This window comes from Oncorhynchus keta, chromosome 21 (genome assembly GCF_023373465.1).
Source record: "Oncorhynchus keta strain PuntledgeMale-10-30-2019 chromosome 21, Oket_V2, whole genome shotgun sequence".
NCBI classification, from domain to species: Eukaryota; Metazoa; Chordata; class Actinopteri; order Salmoniformes; family Salmonidae; genus Oncorhynchus; species Oncorhynchus keta.
In genome coordinates, this window is record NC_068441.1 from 14,662,851 (window position 1) to 14,684,074 (window position 21,224).

General features: G+C 40.8%; 2 protein-coding genes across 7 annotated transcripts in view; one reads left to right on the forward strand and one right to left on the reverse strand.

Moving 5' to 3' along the window:
- The window catches only part of LOC118400167 (ataxin-7-like), a 46,883-nt gene extending 35,897 nt beyond the window's left edge, over positions 1-10,986 (reverse strand). Inside the window, exons 1-2 of one of the 5 annotated variants that reach the window (XM_035796725.2) lie at positions 10,860-10,986; positions 10,727-10,776 (exon numbers count right to left, since the gene is read on the reverse strand). The gene's annotated coding sequence lies outside the window, so the exon portion shown is untranslated. The other 4 variants (XM_035796726.2, XM_035796727.2, XM_052473366.1 and 1 more) reach the window with 4 other exon arrangements.
- On the forward strand, positions 10,928-18,174 carry thoc7 (THO complex 7). 2 transcript variants are annotated; one of them, XM_035796733.2, is made up of 8 exons: positions 10,928-11,057; positions 11,917-12,037; positions 13,768-13,895; positions 14,032-14,118; positions 15,315-15,372; positions 15,499-15,565; positions 15,887-15,956; positions 17,967-18,174. In XM_035796733.2, exons 3-8 carry the CDS (start codon positions 13,787-13,789, stop codon positions 18,023-18,025), a joined length of 450 nt encoding a protein of 149 aa, XP_035652626.1. In that variant the 5' UTR covers positions 10,928-11,057; positions 11,917-12,037; positions 13,768-13,786; the 3' UTR covers positions 18,026-18,174. The 2 variants fall into 2 exon arrangements, with proteins under 2 accessions (XP_035652626.1, XP_035652625.1); XM_035796732.2 differs by having other exon boundaries at positions 11,055-11,502.
- Positions 18,175-21,224: the final 3,050 nt, after the last annotated feature.

Consider the following 21,224-nt stretch of genomic DNA (forward strand, 5'->3'; position numbering starts at 1 on the left):
CATTCTGCAGCGATACGCCATCCCATTTGGTTTTCGCACACCAACACACACCCCTCCAGGCTGTGTAAGTGCTATTTGATCAAGAATGAGAGTGATGGAGTGCTGCATCAGATGACCTGGCCTCCACAATCACCCTTGCTCAGCATATTTGGGAACTCCTTCAAGACTATTGAAAAAGTATTCCAGGTGAAGCTGGTTGAGAGAATGGCAAGAGTGTGCAAAGCTGTCATCCAGGCAAAGGGTGGCTACTTTGAAGAATCTCAAATATAAAATACATTTCGATGTGTTTACACTTTTTTGGTTAGTACATGATTCCATTATTGTTATTTCATAGTTTTGATGTCTCCACTATTATTCTTCAACATAGAAAATAGTACAAATAAAAGGAAAACCCTTGAATGAGTAGGTGTCCAAATGTTTGACTGGTACTAATATACAGTTTAAGTCGGAATTTCACATACACCATAGCTAATTACATTTAAACTCAGTTTTTCATAATTCCTGACATGTAATTCTAGTACAAATGAGGTCTTAGGTCAGTTAGGATCACCACTTTATTTGAAGAGAGCGAGCGCATTCTGAAGAGAGAAGTGTATTGGCCATCAGCTACCATATACTAATTAAGTGTATTTAAACTTCTGAACAAATGGGAATGTGATGAAAGAAATAAAAGCTGAAATAAATACTTCTCTCTACTATTATTCTGACATTTCACATTCTTAAAATAAAGTGGTGATCCTAACTGACCTAAAACACGGACTTTTTACTAGGATTGCATGTCAGGAATTGTGAAAAACAGAGTTTAAATGTTTTTGGCTATGGTATGTAAACTTCCGACTTCAACTGTATATATCTTAGAGGCACCATATGGAGAGTGTGAGAGGCCAGAGGCCAAATCAAACTCTGTACCACATCGCTATGCACCTCCCAAATGTTGTAACATTGCGCAGGGCTCTGTATAACTCCGCATTGATATGATTGGTTGACTATAGGTGGGGGCTGTACATCCTGTAGAAAACACAAATTCACTTCCTTGACAACAGCTCTGCTCCACGAAGCACAAGAAGTATGAATTCCCTGACGTCTGCTGAGGCCGTATCACCGTAAATGCTGCATGGCCAATACACTTCTCTCTTCAGTATGCTCTCTCTCCCACCAAGTTGTGCACATTCATTGTCTCATAACTTCATTGTGTAAATTGTTTGTTAGTGTTTATCAATTCCCCATTACATATTTCACCAATAGTACATTTACCATTAATTCCTATAAATGTCTAATCTAAAATGTTTTACTTTGGTTACAGTCATTTATGTTCATGCCTTCAATATTATTATTCGTCATCCCCTTATCATTGTCAGAGTGGACACATTGTTTGCAGAGTGCACAACCTATGCTACACTTGCGAGAATTTTTTAAAAGTTTATTTTATTTTATTCCATTTGGGAGTTTGTCAATTTAGTCATCTTTTGTTTGGAGCACTCCTGTCAAATGTTGAGTTAAGACTCACATGCATAGAAGTAGACCTATAGAAGTATAGTCTCATTGTCATTTTATTACTTTTAATTTGTTTAGTTTATTTAGTAAATATTTTCTTAACTGCATTTTTGGTTAAGGGCTTGTAAAGTAAGCATGTCACGATAATGGCTATTCGGCTCATGTGACAAATCAACATTTATTTGATTATAGGCTACCTGGCCTGCACGTAAATGTAGACATATAAATGTACCCATTTGGGGATCTGATAGTATTTTTGATTAGCTTAACACAACATCACCAATGATCTGGGGAGCTCCTCAAAGGAATGTTTTCTTCACCTCAAACTGCAAGCAAACAAAGTCTGTTTTTTACATCCATTGAGAATGATTTGAAAAATCTTCCCAGTTCTCTCCCTTTTGATAACCACTCAGCGTGAAAGGGAAACATATCATGCTCTGATCCTGTGGAAATGTCATAAGAGAGGCCTACCCGATTACTTCTTATCAGTGCTTGACTTGGACTTCTTATCAGTGCTTGACTCGGTACTTAATTTGGGTGCTGATACTGTTTATATCAGGTGCAGGAACTCCACAATATTTAGGAGCTAATAGTCTATAAGAGGAACAGGAGCTCAAGCAGTAGAACATTTGAGGTGCCAGTACTTGCTCCGGTGAGCTCTTGCCCAAGTCAAGCACTGCTTCTTATCCCTTGTGCAAATAGACAAGCTTTGGGCTGGACCCAAAGTTAATAGTTGATACAATGTTTAAAGTTTGTTGCAAACAGCCCATGTGTAGCCAATGTGATTTATAGGATATTTATTTTATCAGGTTATGCAGGTTGCAATGTTGTTGTTGTTTTTATTTGTTGGCTTTATGTAGACTACTTTGACATAGTCTGCAATAGAAGTTACTTTTAAGGTTTCTCATTTTCATTTGGATAGAATTTTGAATAACCACATGACAATTATTTTGAGATATGAAGACTTAATTATAAATTTAATTGTTTCACGAAAATGTGCATTTGAAAACCATAACTGTGATGTCGAACAAAAGCGAGGAGAAGTTGGGTCAGGCTAGATTTTTTTCTCTTCTAATGCCCTCGAGGCATTAGTCTTAATTCATCAAACCGTAAGCTCAATGCATATACTTGATTTTATGAAAACACATAGGGTGTGTCTATATATGGAAAAATACATGTTTAAAATGTTCTACCAATTGATTGGTCAAAAGAACAGACGACTTTCAGTCAACCAAGTTTTGTGTTGTTATTGGGGATTGCCCTAAAACACGATGAGATTTAGAGCACTGTTTGTTACAGTGACAATAATCTGGATTAATTTCCACTATAGCTGGGGGTGGGGGGGCCAAGAGACCTGAGGTGGCAGAACGGAGTGCTCAGGTTGGGGTGTAGGGTTTGAGCTGAATGTAGGGAGGGGCAGTTCACCTTGCTGCTCCGTAGGCAAGCACCAGGTCTTGAAGTAGATCCGTGCTTTGACTGGAAGCCAGCGGAATGGGCGGAAGAGTGGGGTGAGATGGGACAACTTGGGAATGTTGAATACCAGGCATGCTGCGGCATTCTGGATAAGTTGCAGCGATTTGATGGCACAAGCGGGGAGCCCAGCCAACAAAGAGTTGCAGTAGTCCAGACGGTAGATGACAAGTGTCTGGATAAGGACCTACAATGCTTCCTGTGTGAGAAAAGTTCATACTCTATGGATGTTGTAACATGAACCTACATGAGCGAGTCACTACTTTGACGTTTGCAGAGAACGATCAGGTGTTTTCTAGGGTCACGCCAAGGTTCTTGGTGCTCTGGGAGGGGGACACCGTGGAGTTGTCAACTGTGATGGAGAGGTCTTGGAGCGGGAAGACCTTCCCCTGGAGGAAGAGCAGCTGTCTTGTTGAGCTTGAGGTGGTGGGCCGACATCCAAACTGAGATGTCTGACAGGCACGTAGAGATTTGTGTTGCCACCTGGGTGTCAGAAGGGCGTAAGGAGAAAATAAGTCGAGTGTCATCTGCAAAGCAGTGATCGGAGAGATATCATTTGTGAGGATATGAAGGAGCCGAGTGACTTGGTGGATAGAGAAAAGAGGAAAGGACCTAAAAACCGAGCCCTGGTGTGAGAGGACCTGGTGCGGACCTAAAACCGAGCCCTGGTGTGAGAGGACCTGGTGTAGACATAAATCCTCTCCACGTCACCTGGTAGGTGCGACCTGCCAATATGAGATGCCCAGCTCTGAGAAGGTGGAGAGGAAGAACTGATGGTTCATGGTGTCGAAGGCAGCAGATAGATCTAGGAGGATGAGAACAGAGAGTCAGCCATGTCAGAGTATAGTGCCTCCATGACACAGAGGAGAGCGGTCTCCATTGAGTGAGCCGCCTTGAAGCCTGAATGGTTAGCGTCAAGAAGATCGGGAGTGGTAGTTATAGACAGCACACTCAAGTGTTTTGGAAAGAAAAGAAGGGATACCGGTCTGTAGTTTGATGTCAGAGGGGTCGAGTGTTGGTTTCTTGAGGAGGGGAGCGACTCTGACCATCTTCAAATCACAGGGCATGCAGTCAGTGGTCAGGGATGAGTTGTTGAAGTGAGGAATAACATAAATTATAATAATAATAATAATAATAAATGCTATTTAGCAGACACTTTTATCCAAAGCGGCTTACAGTCGTGCGTGCATACATTTTACGTATGGGTTGTACCGGGAATCAAAACCACTACCTGGGGTTACAAGCGCCATGCTCTACCAATTCAGTTACAAAGGACCATGGGAGGTCTCCAGAGATGATCTGGAACATATCAATGCGTTGGGTAGTTCTTTGTGAGTGGGACCAGTGGACTCAATAGGAGTCAATGAGAAGCGGATTTCGTCAACCTTCTTTTCAAAGTGGCTGACAAAGTCATCCACAGAGAGGGAGGAGGGACGGGGGAGAAGTTGGAAAAGAGTTTCCTAGGGTTAGAGGCAGAAGTGATAGAAAGTGGCTTTAGCAGCAGATACAGAGGAAGAGAAGGTAGAGAAGAGGGAGTGGAGGAATGTTGATTTCTTCCATTTTCGTTCAGCTGCACATACTAGTGAGGCCTGTACACATCCTTAAATCACAAAACACAATATAGACCTAGGCTACATAATGACTTCAACTAGCCTAGGTCTACTAGGCTAAGTGTAGTAGAAGGGCTGGGTGATATATCAATTTAATTAAACCAAATGTATATTTTAGCACAATGTTCCAAATGCCTGTATCACAAGAATATAGTTTCTCTTAATTTTTTTAATGAGCATTCTCTCTTTTTGGTTTCGTCTCTTTTGCTCCTTCTGTACACTTTCTCAGTCACACACACACACACACACACACACACACACACACACACACACACACACACACACACACACACACACACACACACAAAGCTCCTCCCCCTGCCAATCACAACAACGAAAGAGAACTTCTTCCTCTCTGACAGCAAGCGGGCTAAACTCGCTATTTGCATTTGAAGGTTTGGTCCAACAGAATAGGTCATATGGACACAGAAAACACATTGAGACATTACTGTAATAGAGGAGAAGTTATCCTTTTTCTGTCTCAACTCCCAAAAAGTAGAACAGAGAAGACCCTACAAAAAAACAAGCTTATCAATTAACATGATTGTGTAAAATGAATGCTCAGTTTCTGTCGCTGCTACCTGTACCGCGCAGCATTTTAGCCAGACTGTCATGCATTAGCTGTCTAGTCTGTGTTTTATAAATGTGCAATGAGCGTAACATTGGAAACTTGTTCTCATTCTGACAAATATGCATCTTCTTAGGTAGGCCACTTGACTTCACTATATAAACAAAGTGAATAGGCTGTTGTTGAAACATTTGAAGACAGACAGGAGGGTGTATTCATAACAGTTCAACCGTTCCACCTTGTTAGCAAGCAAATAGATCCAAGTTGGCTAGACATTAAATATAAAGATTAACTGGTTACTCACTAGCACGTGGGCTTGTGCTTGAGAAATTGGTTATGAGAGCTGTGTACATTTTTTCTATAATGCTTGCTACAAGAAGTTGGTCATTACTAGTGGATGTGCATTATGCATGGTTCTGGTTACATTTGTTTTAAAAAAACATTTTCTTTGACAGATCAGTGATTATTGGACGAAAGCAGGTTAGTGAATCATATGGATGTGGGAGGCTTATATTTAGTATAGGTATAATTTTAGATGCAGTGTATTGACCTTTAAAATCATGCAACAAAGCTTATTTCGAGAAACCAAACGTATTTGTTAATTTTTTATTTAAATATATACATCATGAATTGTCCATACGTCTATAAAAAAAGTAATAAAAAAGTATAAACAAAAAAAATAGAGTTATGATTTTTAGGGCGTATCGCTAAGTCCTACATAGTAAGGAACATAGTGTAGGCTACATTAGCAATGATAGGAGAGACCTTATCTCGTGGTTTATAATGGCTCAGTTGGTAGAGCATGGCGCTTACACCACCAGTGTTGCGTGATCAATTCCCGGGCCACCCACATGTAAAATGTATGCACGCATAACTAAGACTCTTGATAAAAGCATCCGCTAAATGGCATATATTATTATTAGAGGAGTTAAGCCTAGTTCATTCAAAAGCCACATTTTCCAAATTGTACAACTAGCAAGTAGGCCTAATGACTTTGAAATCCAGAGAGCCAGAAAATGCCAAGGTTAGTTTGTTTATTTACTGGTTAGCTAGCATTAGCTGCATTAAGTCTGCACGCAAATGAATAGTGAGAGTCACTTGGGTCGTTCCACCTCTAAAAGCAAAAGAAAGAGGATTTTACACACACCATCTCAGATTGTTCTGAAATAATTTTGGTTATGAGAAACATAATATTAGCATTCATTTGATATTATTTCGATTCAAATATAATTTGATCTCTAAGAAATTAACCTAATAGATTGCACCCAAATTGGCTATTTTAATTCATATGATTCATGTCATATTCAATAAATATCCAATTTGGACCAAACCTCTCAAAACAATGAGTTGGACATGAGGAATCCAAAGAAATGTCAAAAGCCACCCAGGGACTCCCACACCCACAACGAGTATGTAGTTGCGGCTCAGAGTACTGTTTCTTCATTCTATTTATTCTCAGTGAATTTGGTGATGTCTTTTTCCCCTTAGTCATTTAAGTTGTTAGGTTTATGTCCCATCCTACCTCCTGATGTTACTATGTCCTAACCACTAGATGGTGCTGCTTCCCTCTATTAGGTGAAAAAGGTTTTAAGAAATACCCACTTCAAATGTTAAAGGGCTATTTTGACCCTGTAAGCAGCCTATGGACAAGTTATGACAGCAACCCATGCTTTGGGTTTGTTGGCCACTGTGTCAAATTCTAACTTTTTAGCATTTGTGGCAGAAATCCAATGCAAGTCAATGGTACAAATATTAGTATTTTCACACTTCATTTATTTTTTTTTATTTAACCTTTATTTAACCAAGTAAGCTAGTTTAGAACAAGTTCTCATTTACAACTGCGACCTGGCCAAGAATAAAGCAAAGCAGTTCGACACATACAACATCAGAGTGACACATGGAATAAACAAACATACAGTCAATAATACAGTAGAAAAATAAGTCTATATACAGTGTGTGCAAATGAGGTAAGGGAGGTAAGGCAATAAATAGGCCATGGTGGCAAAGTAATTACAATACACCAATTAAACACTGGAGTGATTGATGTGCAGAAGATGAATGTGCAAGTAGAGATACTGGGGTGCAAAGGAGCAAGATAAATAAATACAGTATGGGGATGAGGTAGTTGTATGGGCTATTTACATATGGGCTATGTAAAGGTGCAGTGATCTGTGAGCTGCTCTGACAGCAGGTGCTTCACGCTAGTGAGAGATGAGTCTCCAGCTTCAGTGATTTTTGCAGTTCGTTCCAGTCATTGGTAGCAGATAACTGGAAGGTAAGGTGGCCAAAGGAGGAATTGGCTTTGGGGATGACTAGTGAGATATACCTACTGGAGTGCGTGCTACGGGTGGGTGCTGCTATGGTGACCAGTGAGCTGAGATAAGGCAGGGCTTTACCTAGCAGAGACTTGTAGATGACATGGAGCCAGTGGGTTTGGCAACGAGAATGAAGCAAGGGCCAGCCAACGAGAGCATACAGGTCGCAATGGTGGGTAATATATGGGGTTTTGGTGACAAAACGGATGACACTGTGATAGACTGCATCCAATTTGTTGAGTAGAGTGTTGGAGGCTATTTTGTAAATGACATCGTCGAAGTCGAGGATCGGTAGGATGGTCAGTTATACGAGGGTATGTTTGGCAGAATGAGTGAAGGATGCTTGATTGCGAAATAGGAAGCCAATTCTAGATTTAATTTGGATGATTGGAGATGCTTAATATGAGTCTGGAAGGAGAGTTTACAGTCTAACCAGACACCGAAATATTTGTAGTTGTCCACATATTCTAAGTCAGTACCGTCCAGAGTAGTGATGCTGGATGGGCGGGCAGCAATGGGTTGAAGAGCATGTATTTAGTTTTACTTGCATTTAAGAGCAGTTGGAGGCAACAGAAGGAGTTTTGTATAGCATTGAAGCTCGTCTGGAGGTTAGTTAACACAGTGTCCAAAGAAGGGCCAGAACTATACAGAATGGTGTCGTCTGCGTAGAGGTGGATCAGAGAATCACCAGCGGCAAGAGCGACACCGTTGATGTATACAGAGAAAAGAGTCGGCCCGAGAATTGAACCCTGTGGCACCCCCATAGACACTGCCAGAGGTCCGGACAACAGGCCCTCCGATTTGACACACTGAACTCTGTTTGAGAAGTAGATGGTGAACCAGGCGAGGCAGTCATTTGAGAAACCAAGTCTGTTTAGTCTGCCAATAAGAATGTGGTGATTGACAGAGTCGAAAGCCTTGGCCAGGTTGATAAATACAGCTGCACGGTAATTCAGATCATATCGGCATTCATATCCAAATCATCCAACAGTATCAAAAAAATGTATGTGGAACTCCATTATATTACTTATAGATGGATATGATGCCTGAAAATGCTAATATAGGTACCATTGACTTGCATTAGATTTAGGCCACAAATGCTAAAATGTTAGCATTTGAAACAGTGGCCAGGTAAACAAATCCAAAGCATGGGTTGATGTCATACCGTGTCCATAGACTGCATACAGAATACGTAAACAAATATGTCATTTTGTAATTGGGGTCAACTATCCCTTTAACATTGAGGGGGCGGATTCTTAAAATATAAAAAAAATCACCTAAAAGCAGGAACAGCATAATCTCATGGTCAGAACCTGGTAATATCAGATGGTAGGATGGGACATAAGCCTAACAACTTCAGTGACTAATTTCTCTGAACAGGGGGAAAAACATCTTCAAATTCACATAGAGTACATTACATAGAATGAAGAAACAATACTCCGAGCCGCAACTCTACACTACTTGTCAGCCAACTGACAAGTAGTGGGGTTGGTGTGGGGTGTGGTTGGGGTGGGGTGTGGCAGAGTCCATGAGTGGCTTTTGACCATTTCTTTGGATTCCTCATGTCTTACTCATTGATAGAAAAAAGTTTGGCCCAAATAGGATGATAGGTACTATATTTATTCAATATTATATTCATGCTATAAAATTGCCAATTTGGATGCAATCAATTAGCTTAATTTCTCAGATATCAAATAATACTTCAAGGGCCTCCCGAGTGCCACAGTGGTCTAAGGCACTGCATCACAGTGCTAGCTGTGCCACTAGAGATCCTTGTTCGAGTCCAGGCTCTGTTGCAGCCAGCTGCAACCGGAAGACCCATGGGGAACCGCACAATTTGCCAAGCATCGTCCGGGTTACGGGAGGGTTTGGCCAGCCGGGATGTCTTTGTCCCATTGCACTCTAGTGACTCCTGTGGCAGGCTGAGCGCATGCACGCTGACAAGGTCACTAGTTGTATGGTGTTTCTTCCGACACATTGGTGCGGTTGGCTTCAGGGTTAAGCGAAATTAGGGGCAAAAAGGGATTACATTTTTTTATATATATATCAACAAAATAACATTGCAGGAATGCTAATCTTATCTGTTTCTAACTACAGAAACGATTTCAGAACAATCTGAGATGGTGGGTGACATGGAGCAAAACCACTTGTTAACTTGACTAAAACAATTACTAATCAAGAACATTAGCTATCTAGTAGGTCAAATGTATTATTTGAGTAAATTACATGTTTGTGTCAAAATAATGAAAAAGATTTGAAGCAACAGGAACAAAAAAATATTAAGCCTGTTTTACACAATGTCTTTAGGCTACTTTTGGTTTGGTTTGTCAGTTACACTAATCAAAAACCAACGCACACTAGAATCATGCAAATGACTGTCCATATGAACCACACAACATTGTGGCACATAGCATAATTTACGCATAATTTACACTCCATTGAGACAAGCTTAAAAGTAACATCATACTTACTCATGTTTAATAGTGGCTCATCGAGGGGAAAAAAGAAAAAATGACACTTGTCATCTGACAGCTGATGGTGGCATTGACATTGTACTGTGAAGTGCACATCCCTCAACGATTATGTTCACAAGTTCAACAATTTGTCGAATTACCCTACATTTGCACAAATTAATTAAAGTTAGATGCTAAAATAAAGGCACAAAAAAAACTAGTTGGCCAAGTTGCCAACAGCTTGCCAGAAACAGAAGTTAACTTCACAGAGACATAACGTGAACGTGTTTAACTAGTTAGCTAAACAACATAGCTATATGGTAGCTAGGTATTAGTTGAACCAATATCTGGGCAGAGGAGATGATGAACTCGTCATATTCATCGTCTCCTCTGCCCAGATACTGGTTCTGGTATTAGTATATTAGATACTAGTATTATATTAGTTAGGGACTGTACTTGCATCTCAGACTGACACCATGGGCAAATTGACAGTTGCCTAGCTAACGTTAGCTCTGGGAATGTTGGATTCCAGATTGCATCACTTAAAACCAAGTGAATAACATGACATAACTCATGACATAACTACAGATTCAAACACAAAATATATCATCTGACTGTGAAATTAGCTGTAAAAGATGCCCATCTCACCAAAATGTAGCTAATTTTGCAATCAATCGAAGAGCGTCTAACATTAGCGCTAGCCCAAGTAAGCTTGCTAGCTAGCTAGCTGGCCAGCCATGTCTTCCAATGAAGCTGGCAAAAGCACAGCATAAGTAATTAACAGCCTTAATAGGAACATCATGTATTTGCACTTACAAGGGTCCTGGACGTTGGGGGTGCAAATATGATGGCAGATAGGTGAAAATCTGTTGAATGTGGCAGATATTAAAGTAAGAAGATCGTGAAAAATAGAACGAATGCAATGCTCACTGACTGTGGAGGTCTTTACCAGGTGCTTCCATGTCTGTTTACCAGAATGCATTATGGGACTCAGACGTCACTCCACCAGCACGCACGTCGCTGCGCTGCCAGCACGCGGTTTCAAAGATCTGAAACTGGTGCCATTTTGTGTCTCGTCAAAGGGGCCAAGTAACAATTTTCAGCAAAATAAATGCACCGTAATGGTGAACGAAGAGGGCAGTTTCATGTGAGTCGCATGCTGTCACAATTAACACGAGGCCTACTGACCAATCCGTGTCTTTTTTAAACATTTTTATAAAGGTGGGGCATTTCCAGTAGCCTTGTTTATTGGTGCCACAGAGTTTCCAAACCTGTCTTTGTTGGATCTTTCAAGACAACTGGGAACTCGGGGAAAAAACGAGGTCAAATCATGGCGCCAGTGATCTTCAGCTCTGAGTTCTAAGAAGATGCCCGAGTTTCTGACTGGAATTCCGAGTTGGATGACCGTTCACATCGACTTTTCAGTCGGAGTGTTTTTTTTGACGAGTTCCCAGTTGTCTTGAGCGCACTGACGTCGAAGATTTCCGAGTTCCCACGTCGGAGTTGTTTTTGCGCAGCATATTTCCTTGAACAAGTAACGTTTTATTCAAAGAAGAAACTTCGTGCTGGGCAAATGGGTGCAGTAACTGATGGTAATATCGTTAATCGTTTGATATTACCCAATGTGTTGAAATTGGTTTCTTAATCATGAAGCACATGTCTTAAATAATTCTGCATCTTTGAAATTTACATTTTAATATTTTATTGAAGGCCTCAGCTACATTGTTTGGCTAGCTACCGGTACATGTATTTGTTAGGTATGCAAGCTAATGTTCTAGCTAGTGAATCATTGTGTTCAGTATTTCATGAGTACGTGGTGATCGGCGCTACATATCTCTTGTGTTTGGCTAACTACATCATTTTACATAAGTGTCCATGGCGGACATTTTTGAGTTTGTCATGATCAACCAGTGTAAATGTAGTTTAGCAGCCATGAAGCTAAAGTTAGCTTGCAAAAATTGTAGGTCTGGAGGTCAATGTGCTCATTGCGAACTTCTCCATTACAGACGAAGTTATTCGAAAACGTCTTCTCATTGATGGAGACGGAGCTGGAGACGACAGACGTATCAATGTTCTGTTGAAGAGCTTCACCAAATGGTGCAATTCAACTGGGTCTCCTGAAGAAGGGTAAATGTGACTGCTCTGCCTTGTGTGATACGCCGTTGTTGTTACTAGCTAACGTTAGCTACCACCAATCATTGCTTTCAAGGAGAGGTTGATTTGACTGACAATGTTTATGTATTTCTGTTTTATTTAACCTTTTATTCTAACAGTAGACCTATTGAAACCTAGGTCTCTTTTTCAAATGCACCCTGTATAATACAACACGAATATACACATCATGGATGGTGGCTAGATGTAAAGCACAAATGGAACCGCACAAATCACCAAGAAAAGCAGTTGGATTCCTCCACAAATAAGTCTCAAATCAATACTGTAAATTGCCTAAACAGCACCAGAACATCAAGATGAATTGTCTTCTAGAATTTTGTTCCAGCAGTATGGGGCATTAAAACTAAAAACAGATTTACCTAGCTCGGTGGAGAACCTAGGAATCTCAAGAGTTAACCAATCCTGTGAAGTGGTTTGGTAATTCTGGCCACACTTCAACAGCAAAGTTCGATAAGACGTATGTTTTTGAAGAAGGTCCTTGTAAACAAAAAGGAGTAATGTAGAGATCTACGGGTCTTTAGTGAAGTCCAGCCAACCGTTTGATGCATTGATGAATATTAAAACTGTAACAAAATAAAGGGCACTATGCTTCCATTCAGCCGCAAGAGCATAAGTGATGTCGGGAACTGATGTTTGGCGATTAGGCCTGGCACGCAGTCAGCTTTCCAATTCATCCAAAATGTGTTTGAAGGGTTTTATGTCATGTTTCTGTGCAAGCCAGTCAAGTTCTTCCACACCAGTCTCGACAACCCGTTTCGGTATGGACCTCGCTTTGTGCACAGGGGCATTGTCATGCTGAAACAGGAAAGGTTATTCCCCAAATGGTGGCCACAAGGTTGGAAGCACAGAATCGTCTAGAATGTCATTGTATGCTGTAGCATTAAGATTTCCCTTCACTGGAAATAAGGGGCTTAGCCCAAACCATGAAAACAGCCCCCGACCATGCATTGGGGCAGGTAGCTTTCCCCTGGTATCCGCCTAACCCGGATTTGTCCAACACACTGCCAGATGGTGAAGGATGATTCATCACGCCAGAGAACGCATTTCCACTGCTCCAGAGTCCCATGGCAGCGAGCTTGACACCACTCCAGCTTGTGTGGCTGCTCGGCCATGGAAACCCATTTCGTGAAGCTGCTAACCAACAGTTATTTTGCTGTCGTTTCTTCGAGGCAGTTTGGAACTTGGTAGTGAGTGTTGCAACAGAGGACAGACTATTTTTACTCACTTCAGCACTCGGTGGTCCTATTCTGTGAACATGTGTGTCCTACCACTTCGCTGTTGTTGCCCCCAGAGCTACACTTCCACTTCACAGTAAAATCACTTACAGTTGACCGGGCTAGCTGTAGTAGGGCAGACATTTGACAAACTGACTTGTTGGGAAGGTGGCATCCTATGACAGTGCCACGCAGTGCCACGCTGAAAGTCACTGAGCACTTCAGTAAGGCTGTTCTACTGCCAATGTTTGCCTATGGAGATTTTGTGTGCTCAATTTTATATACCTGTAATCAATGGATATGACACAAATAGTCAAATCAATTAATTTGAAGGGGTGTCCACATAGTGTTTGTGTGTATATATTTATATGACACCATTGGTCAATAATGGTGTTTGACTTTCGTTGATGTTTACATCAACTGTTATGTAAACTATCTCAAAGTGAAATTGTAATGTATTCCTCTTTGCAGATTCACACAGTACCAGAGGATGTTGGGTACATTGGCACAATGTGAATTCTCAATGGGGAAGACCTTGCTGGTGTATGACATGAACCTCCGGGAAATGGAAAACTATGAGAAAATATACACTGACATTGGTGAGAGAAATGGCATCTCAGTCCTTTACACAAGGGTTCCCGTACTTGTTCCTGGACTGAGTTAGGCAACCCTGCATTACACTGTTCTATTGTCAGAACTTATAATCACGCCATATTTGATTCTCTTTCTCTTCAGAACAAAACATCACATCAGCACATGATAAAATATCAGAATGCAAAAAGGAGATCCAGAGGGCAAAGAGAATACGAAAGAATCGTCAAGGTGAGGTTAACCCGGGTTCACTTAAATATGCATTAAAGTGCAAGATGGCTATATACATTTTGGGGAAATGATCTATTGTTTTAACTTGCACAATTTGATTAACATAATTTCCGGACTATAAGCCGCTACTTTATTCCCACACTTTGAACCATGCGGTTTATACAATGACGCGGCTAATTTATGGATTTTTCCCGCTTTCACAAGATTCATGCCGCCAAAAAACTGAGCACCGTCACATAATGTGACGTAAATCGAGCGCGCTCAAACTTCCCATCATTCTGATTACGGTGGTAATTTTGTCACCCTCATCATGGCAAAGACACGGAGAAATGCATATGATGCAGCTTTCAAGTTGAAGGCGATCGATCTGGCTGTTGGAAAAGGAAATAGAGCTGCTGCATGGGAGCTTGGCCTTAATGAGTCGATTATAAGACTTTGTAAACCGCAGCGTGAGGAACTGACTCAGTGCAAAAAGACAACAAACCTTTCAGAGGGAAGAAAAGCAGATGGCCCAAAGTATTTGCAGCCACTCGACCTCAGTGTAAATCGTGCATTTAAGGTGGCGCGCCGTGTTCAGTGGGAGGCTTGGATGACAAGTGGGGAGAAATCGTTCACTAAAACGGGCCGCATGCGAAGAGCAACTTATGGTCAAGTCTGCCAGTGGGTCCTGACAGCGTGGAGCATTGTCAAACAAATCCACTATCATCAACGGGTTTCGAAAGGCTGGACTGCTGCGTGTTGAAGGGGCAGCATGAGCTCAGCGGGGTATTTGCCTCCGGATGGAAGTGACGAGAGCGACAATTAAAACGATCCAACATCGGATGAAGCAATTCTGAGGCTATTCAACTCCGACACCGAAGGAGATGACTTCAGTTGTTTCAGTGCACTGGAGGAGGAAGATGGTGACCAATGTCACCATCTTCTGTTTTAATTTTTGTTACAAGCCGTGTTTCGTTTAAAGGCTGTGTAAAGTTCATTTGTTTCAATGTACCGGTAGGCACCTGCGGCTTATAGACATGTGCGGCTTATTTATGTACAAAATACATATTTTTTAATAATTCAGTGGGTGCGGTGCGGTTTATATTCAGGTGCGCTTAATAGTCCAGCAATTACAGTAGTCTTGTGTCAATACTTTTAGTATAGGAATCTGGTACTGGAGTAAACTTAAATGTCGCTGGTGTCCTTTAATTTTGCAGAGTATGATGCACTGGCAAAGGTCATCCAGCAACATCCAGATCGCCATGAAACACTGAAGTGAGTGTACGGCCTCTTTTCTCTACATGTTTTAATGGAGGCAGCCAACATGTACAGGTATACCATGCACATGCCGATATTCATTTTGATTTTAAATGTGATCTTTTTTCATTTTTTTCACCACAGGCAGTTGGAGGCACTTGACAAAGAGCTCCAGCAGTTGTCTCACATCAAAGAGAATGTGGAAGATAAGGTAGGCCTGTTTCCTGTGTGTTTTATTTGACTATCTTATCGACTAATCTGTGCCCCCGCACATTGATTTTGTACCGGTACACCCTGTATATAACCTTGTTATTGTTATTGTTGCTCTTCAAGAAATAAATATTTTTTTACTTCATTTTAGTAAATACTTAACACTTATTTTTCTTTAAACTGCATTGTTGGTTAGGGGCTTGTAAGTAAGCATTTCACTGTAAGGTCTACACCTATTATTAGGCGCATTTGACAAATAGCATTTTATTTAACTATATATTTCTATGGTGTTTTCTGAATATATTGTCTGTTTGTCCCTCAGCTGGAGTTGAGGAAGAAACAGTTCCATGTGCTCCTCAGTACCATCCAGGAACTACAGCAGACACTGGAGAGTAAGTATGACTGTTGCCGTTGTGCTCTCCTATGGCAAGATGGGCTATGGGTATGCTGGACTGTGTGGCGATCATTATACAAGGGGTGGGTCTGATCCTGAATGTTATTATTACATTCTCACATTTTAGACTAACATCTAGTTAACAGAGGAGATTTCTATAAACCTTGCTGTCTGTCTCTGACATTTGCAACATTGTTTCAATATTCAAATTCGATCTCCAGATGTCCCATAGTAATGAATGTGTCGGGATCAGGCGAGCAGCTTTTGTCAGCCAGTCGAAATCACGAAGCATCATAATTTTTATGGCTGTTCGCTACCGGTCAAAAGGTTTTGAACTCCTACTCATTCAAGGGTTTTTCTTTATTTTTACTATTGTATACATTGTAGAATAATAGTGAAAACAAACTGTGAAATAACACATGGAATCATATAGTAATCAAAAAAGTAAAATAAATCTAAATATATTTTATATTTTGAGATTCTGCAAATAGCCACCCTTTGCCTTGATGACAATTTCACACACTCTTGGCATTCTCTCAACCAGCTTCACCTGGAATGCTTTTCCAACCGTCTTGAAGAAGTTCTCTCATATGCTGAGCTCTTGTTGGCTGCTTTTCCTTCACTCTGCGGTCTGACTCATCCCAAACCATCTCAATTTGGTTGAGGTCAGGGGATTGTGGAGACCAGGTCATGTGACGCAGCACTCCATCACTCTCCTTGGTAAAATAGCCCTAACACAGCCTGAAGGTGTGTTGGGTCATTTTCCTGTTGAAAAACAAATGATAGTCCCACTAATCACACACCAGATGGGATGGCCTATTGCTGTGGTAATCATTCTGGTTAAGTGTGCCTTGAATTCAAAATACATCAGACAGTGTCACCAGCGAAGCACCCCCACACCATAATACCTCCTCCATACTTTACGGTGGGAAATACACATGCAGAGATCATCCACCGGTCTAATGTCCATTGCTTGTGTTTCTTGGCCCAAGCAAGTCTCTTCTTATTGGTGTCCTTAAGTAGTGGTTTCTTTGCAGCAATTTAACCATGAAGGCCTGATTCTCTGAACAGTTGATGTTGAGATGCATCTGTTACTTGAACTCTGAAGCATTTATTTGGGCTGCAATTTCTGAGGCTGGTATCTCTAACTTATCTGCAGCAGAGGTAACTCTGGGTCTTTCATTCCTGTGGTGGTCCTCATGAGAGCCAGTTTCATAGCACTTTATGGTTTTTGTGACTGCACTTGAAGAAACGTTAAAAGTTCTTGACATTTTCCTGGTTGACTGACCTTCATGTCTTAAAGTAATGATGGACTGTCATTGCTCTTTGCTTATTGGAGCTGTTCTTGCAATGGTGTAGACTTGGTCTTTACCAAATAGGGCTCTTGTGTATATCCCCCTACCTTGGCACAACACAACTGATTGGATCAAATGCATTAAGAAGGAAAGAAATTCCACAAATTAACTTTTACCAAGGCACACCTGTTAATTGAAATGCATTCCAGGTGACTACTTCAGGAAGCTGGTTTAAAGAATGCCAAGAGTGTGTAAAGCTGTCAAGGCAAAGCGTGGCTATTGGAAGAATCTCAAATATAAAATATATTTTGATTTGTTTACATTTTCTTGGTTACTCGATTCCATATGTGTTATTTCATAGTGTTGATGTCTTCACTTATTCTACAATGTAAAAAATAAAAACCCTTGAATGAGTAGGTGTTAACTTTTGACCGGTTGTTTTGTATGTATACACTATCAATAGAAAATAGGTCAAACGAAGTGAAGTTAGTTTGCGGTCTTTCTAGCTTCAGTTTCATTAAATGTCACCTAGAATACAGCGTAGTGCAAATGCAGCTACTTTGCTCTTCTGGCTGCACTTTTTGCCGTGACTTCGTCTCAGGCCTCACACCAGTACCAATATATCCTCCAAACACCAGCTTCAGGCATTATTACTTAAGCGATTGAGATCCACTACCCTTCTGTAATTATGTTAATGTATTTTGTTTTATCAGATGATGAGAAGTCAGAGAATGATGACGCTCAGGAAAGCTCCATGGAGAATGGAGAATGAATTCATCTCGGCTGTCAATGTAATTTAGTTAGGTACAATTTGTTTTGATAATGCTTTGCATTTGAACAATGAAGTTTCACTTGAGTTGACATTTTGTTTTTATAATACCTGTATGTATTTTTGCTGAATAAAGTTGTCAATTGCTCTTCCACATTCTCTTCATTAGAATGTCAGTGGGGTTAGGGAAGCTGTCACTGGGTGGGAGTGTAGCCAGGGGTTGTTGTTTTCCTATATTCACCTTGGCACTAACATGACTTGGGTTTGAGGATCCTCTCACAAATGTATATGTATCCACCAAATAGAGAATGTAGCAGGTGGGATGCGGGTGGGATGATTAAGAATTTAGCCCTACTCTTACGCTGTGCCATGGGATCTTTAGGGACCACAGAGTCAGGACACCTGTTTAACGTCCCATCCAAAAGACAGCACCCAACACAGGGAAATGTCCCAATCACTGCCCTGGGACATTTTTAACTTTAGACCAGAGGGAAGAGTGCCTCCAACACCACTTCCTGCAGCATCTGGTCTCCCATCCAGGACCAACCCTGCTTAGCTTCAGAAGCAAGCCAGCAATGGGATATAGCAACTGTAGATTGGCCAATAAGCCTAGTTGGCACATTTCACGCTAGATGTATTAACTACAAACGGGTAAAACGTGTTTTTAATTCTGGTGCCTCTCTTCTCACATGTTAGTTAGCTAGCTGAAAGGACATCCAAAGTTCCTCCATAGAAGCTGCTCCTAGGTATAAATCTGTGGACCTAATTCAGATTTTGCTGGTCATAAGATGCCTCAGTCCTCTCACCCATCCCCAAAATTGTGGTCGCATCTTGTGCCATAGGCTACACTAGTCTGTCCAGCACGCATGTAAACAACTAGCTTGCCTGCTCAATATTCACTGATTGGAGAAGTAATTTAATGAGCCGAATAAAAAATCCAATTTAATAGACTGATTTCGCAGGTTAAAAAAGGATCGGTATAAACCTGTAGGCTTGTGTATCAAGAGTGGTCCACCACCAAAAGGACATCCAGTTTTTTTTATGGTTTTTCTACCATAAATTTTTCCCATTTTCAAATTGATTATCAAAACATCACACCAGGGTAAACCTACGTGAAACACAGCCCTTATTTGAAGTGTTTCTAAAATCCCCTATGAGAAAATTAAATGGTGAAAAAACCTTTTAGAACCATTTCCCTGTTTGACCCCTAGGTTTTATGGCTATTATGACACCTCCACTGTGGGGCTCTGTTATGCGAGACTTCAGTTCTGGGTTAACTGAGATTACAACATTCCCAATGACAGACAGGTTTGGTAGGATGTCCTCTATGGGCTGTCCTCTTTTTACACCACTAGATGTCCCTATCTCACCAGATAAGGGATGAGTCTGGTTTTTGCCCAATGGACCGGTGGTGTGGCCTGGACTGGATTGAAACAGATACATACAGTACATTCGGAAAGTATTCAGACCCGCTGACTTTTTTTGTTAAGTTACAGCCTTATTCTAAAATAGAGTGTGCAGAGCTGTTATTCTACGATGTAGAAAATTGTAAAAATAAATAAATACCCTGGAATAATATAAAACTTTTGATCTATATATATATATATATATATATATATACATTTTAGTTGATCAATTTAGTTTTAGACTTGTAATTTTGTGTTCTCATCAATGGTTATGTCCATTGCTTTTCATGGTTTTATTCACACTCTTTCATTGAAAGATCAGTCACCCTTGACCCTGAACATCATTACTACCCCGAGTAAGGTCTGAAAATCATTTGGTTCTGATGAGTAAGAGAGAGAGAGAGGATGGCTCTTTGTTTCACTTAATATCATTATAAGACAGTTCCATTGTTGAGTCACACTGTAGGGTCCAGTGGTAGCACCCTGCTGCCTGGAGATTTGGCGAGATGCTGTGTCTTTTAAGGATGGAGTATTGCCAAGTTAACGAGGTAAAGAGATGGAGTGGAATTTGCTAGCGCGTGCAGGCTAGCTGTCTGGATCTCTGTTAGCAGATCTGAAGTGACAGACGGGCTGATGAGAAGGAGCAGAAAGCATTAGAGCGCTATCCTCCTCTCATTATCTCCCTCCAGTTCAGCTAAATATCTCCTTGTACTTTGGCTTCAACTCATGAGCCTGAAAGAAATGACAAAATGTTCACATTATTGAAAATGCTGAAACACCCTTGGTTATGAAAAAATCCATGATGTTCCTTTGAATAAATTCAGGAGATTAGGCCTATATGACTTACACAATTTAGTTATGCTTTTCCATGTCCAGTCATTACAGTGTACAATATATTGTCACTGGATATCCTTATGTTACCCCAACACAGACACCCTGACATCAGAGAAAATATACATATTCTATACATGACCTTGGATGTCAGGGTGTGTCTATGGGATAAAAGAGTGATATCCAGAGAGAGACATCAGTCACGTGTGACAGAGAAAACTGTCTGCAGAGTGGAGTTAAGGCCTCTTGCATTGGTCCTGCTCTTAATGACCACAGCCTTTTGGAGCAGAGAGAAACACACAGATACAGATGCCACACAGCACAACACTGCAGCCAGTCAGGCAGGCCATGCTACTAGCACAGTGTGCCCTGATCCAAAACCCTTCCAGAGAGATGCAGTGCACCTACACATCCACAGGAGGGCACTCTGATGTCTTGATGAGGATCAGGTTTTCGGAGGGTAGTCACTAGATAGCCACGCTAGAATGTAATAGAGTACTTGCACGGGTCAGTTTTCTGGAGCCGCACCCTCACCACGCCGCATAGAATTGTTCCAAGAGCCGACCCGTTATCCATCATATAACATCAATTTATGTCATTGTTTTTATGACTCCAGAGTAGTAGGCTTTACTATTATTGTTATTAGTAGGCTATTATTACTAATTCCCTTCCCCACATTAAATTAATTTCTCTGCATGTGTATTCAACATTGTATAAAAGGAAAACATGCCATGAATTAAGAATGATATATTTTTATTTTCACAATCCGATGCATCACTCAAATTATTTAGAGAAAAAGAGCATTCTAATTAGCCTTCTTACCTAATGAAAGCATATAGCTGACATAACGAAACAATACATTGACATGCAATATTGTCTAGATAATCATATAGTTTATACCTAATTAAAACTTAAATAAACCATTCCCAGAGTCGGATAAAGGCTGCAAAGATAGGCTACATAAG

Excerpts from the sequence above, each read along its gene's own strand:
- thoc7 (XM_035796732.2), top strand. Across the intron at positions 15,373-15,498 it reads GATCGCCATGAAACACTGAA|GCAGTTGGAGGCACTTGACA; the intron begins GTGAGTGTACGG and ends TTTTCACCACAG. Across the intron at positions 15,566-15,886 it reads AAGAGAATGTGGAAGATAAG|CTGGAGTTGAGGAAGAAACA; the intron begins GTAGGCCTGTTT and ends TTTGTCCCTCAG.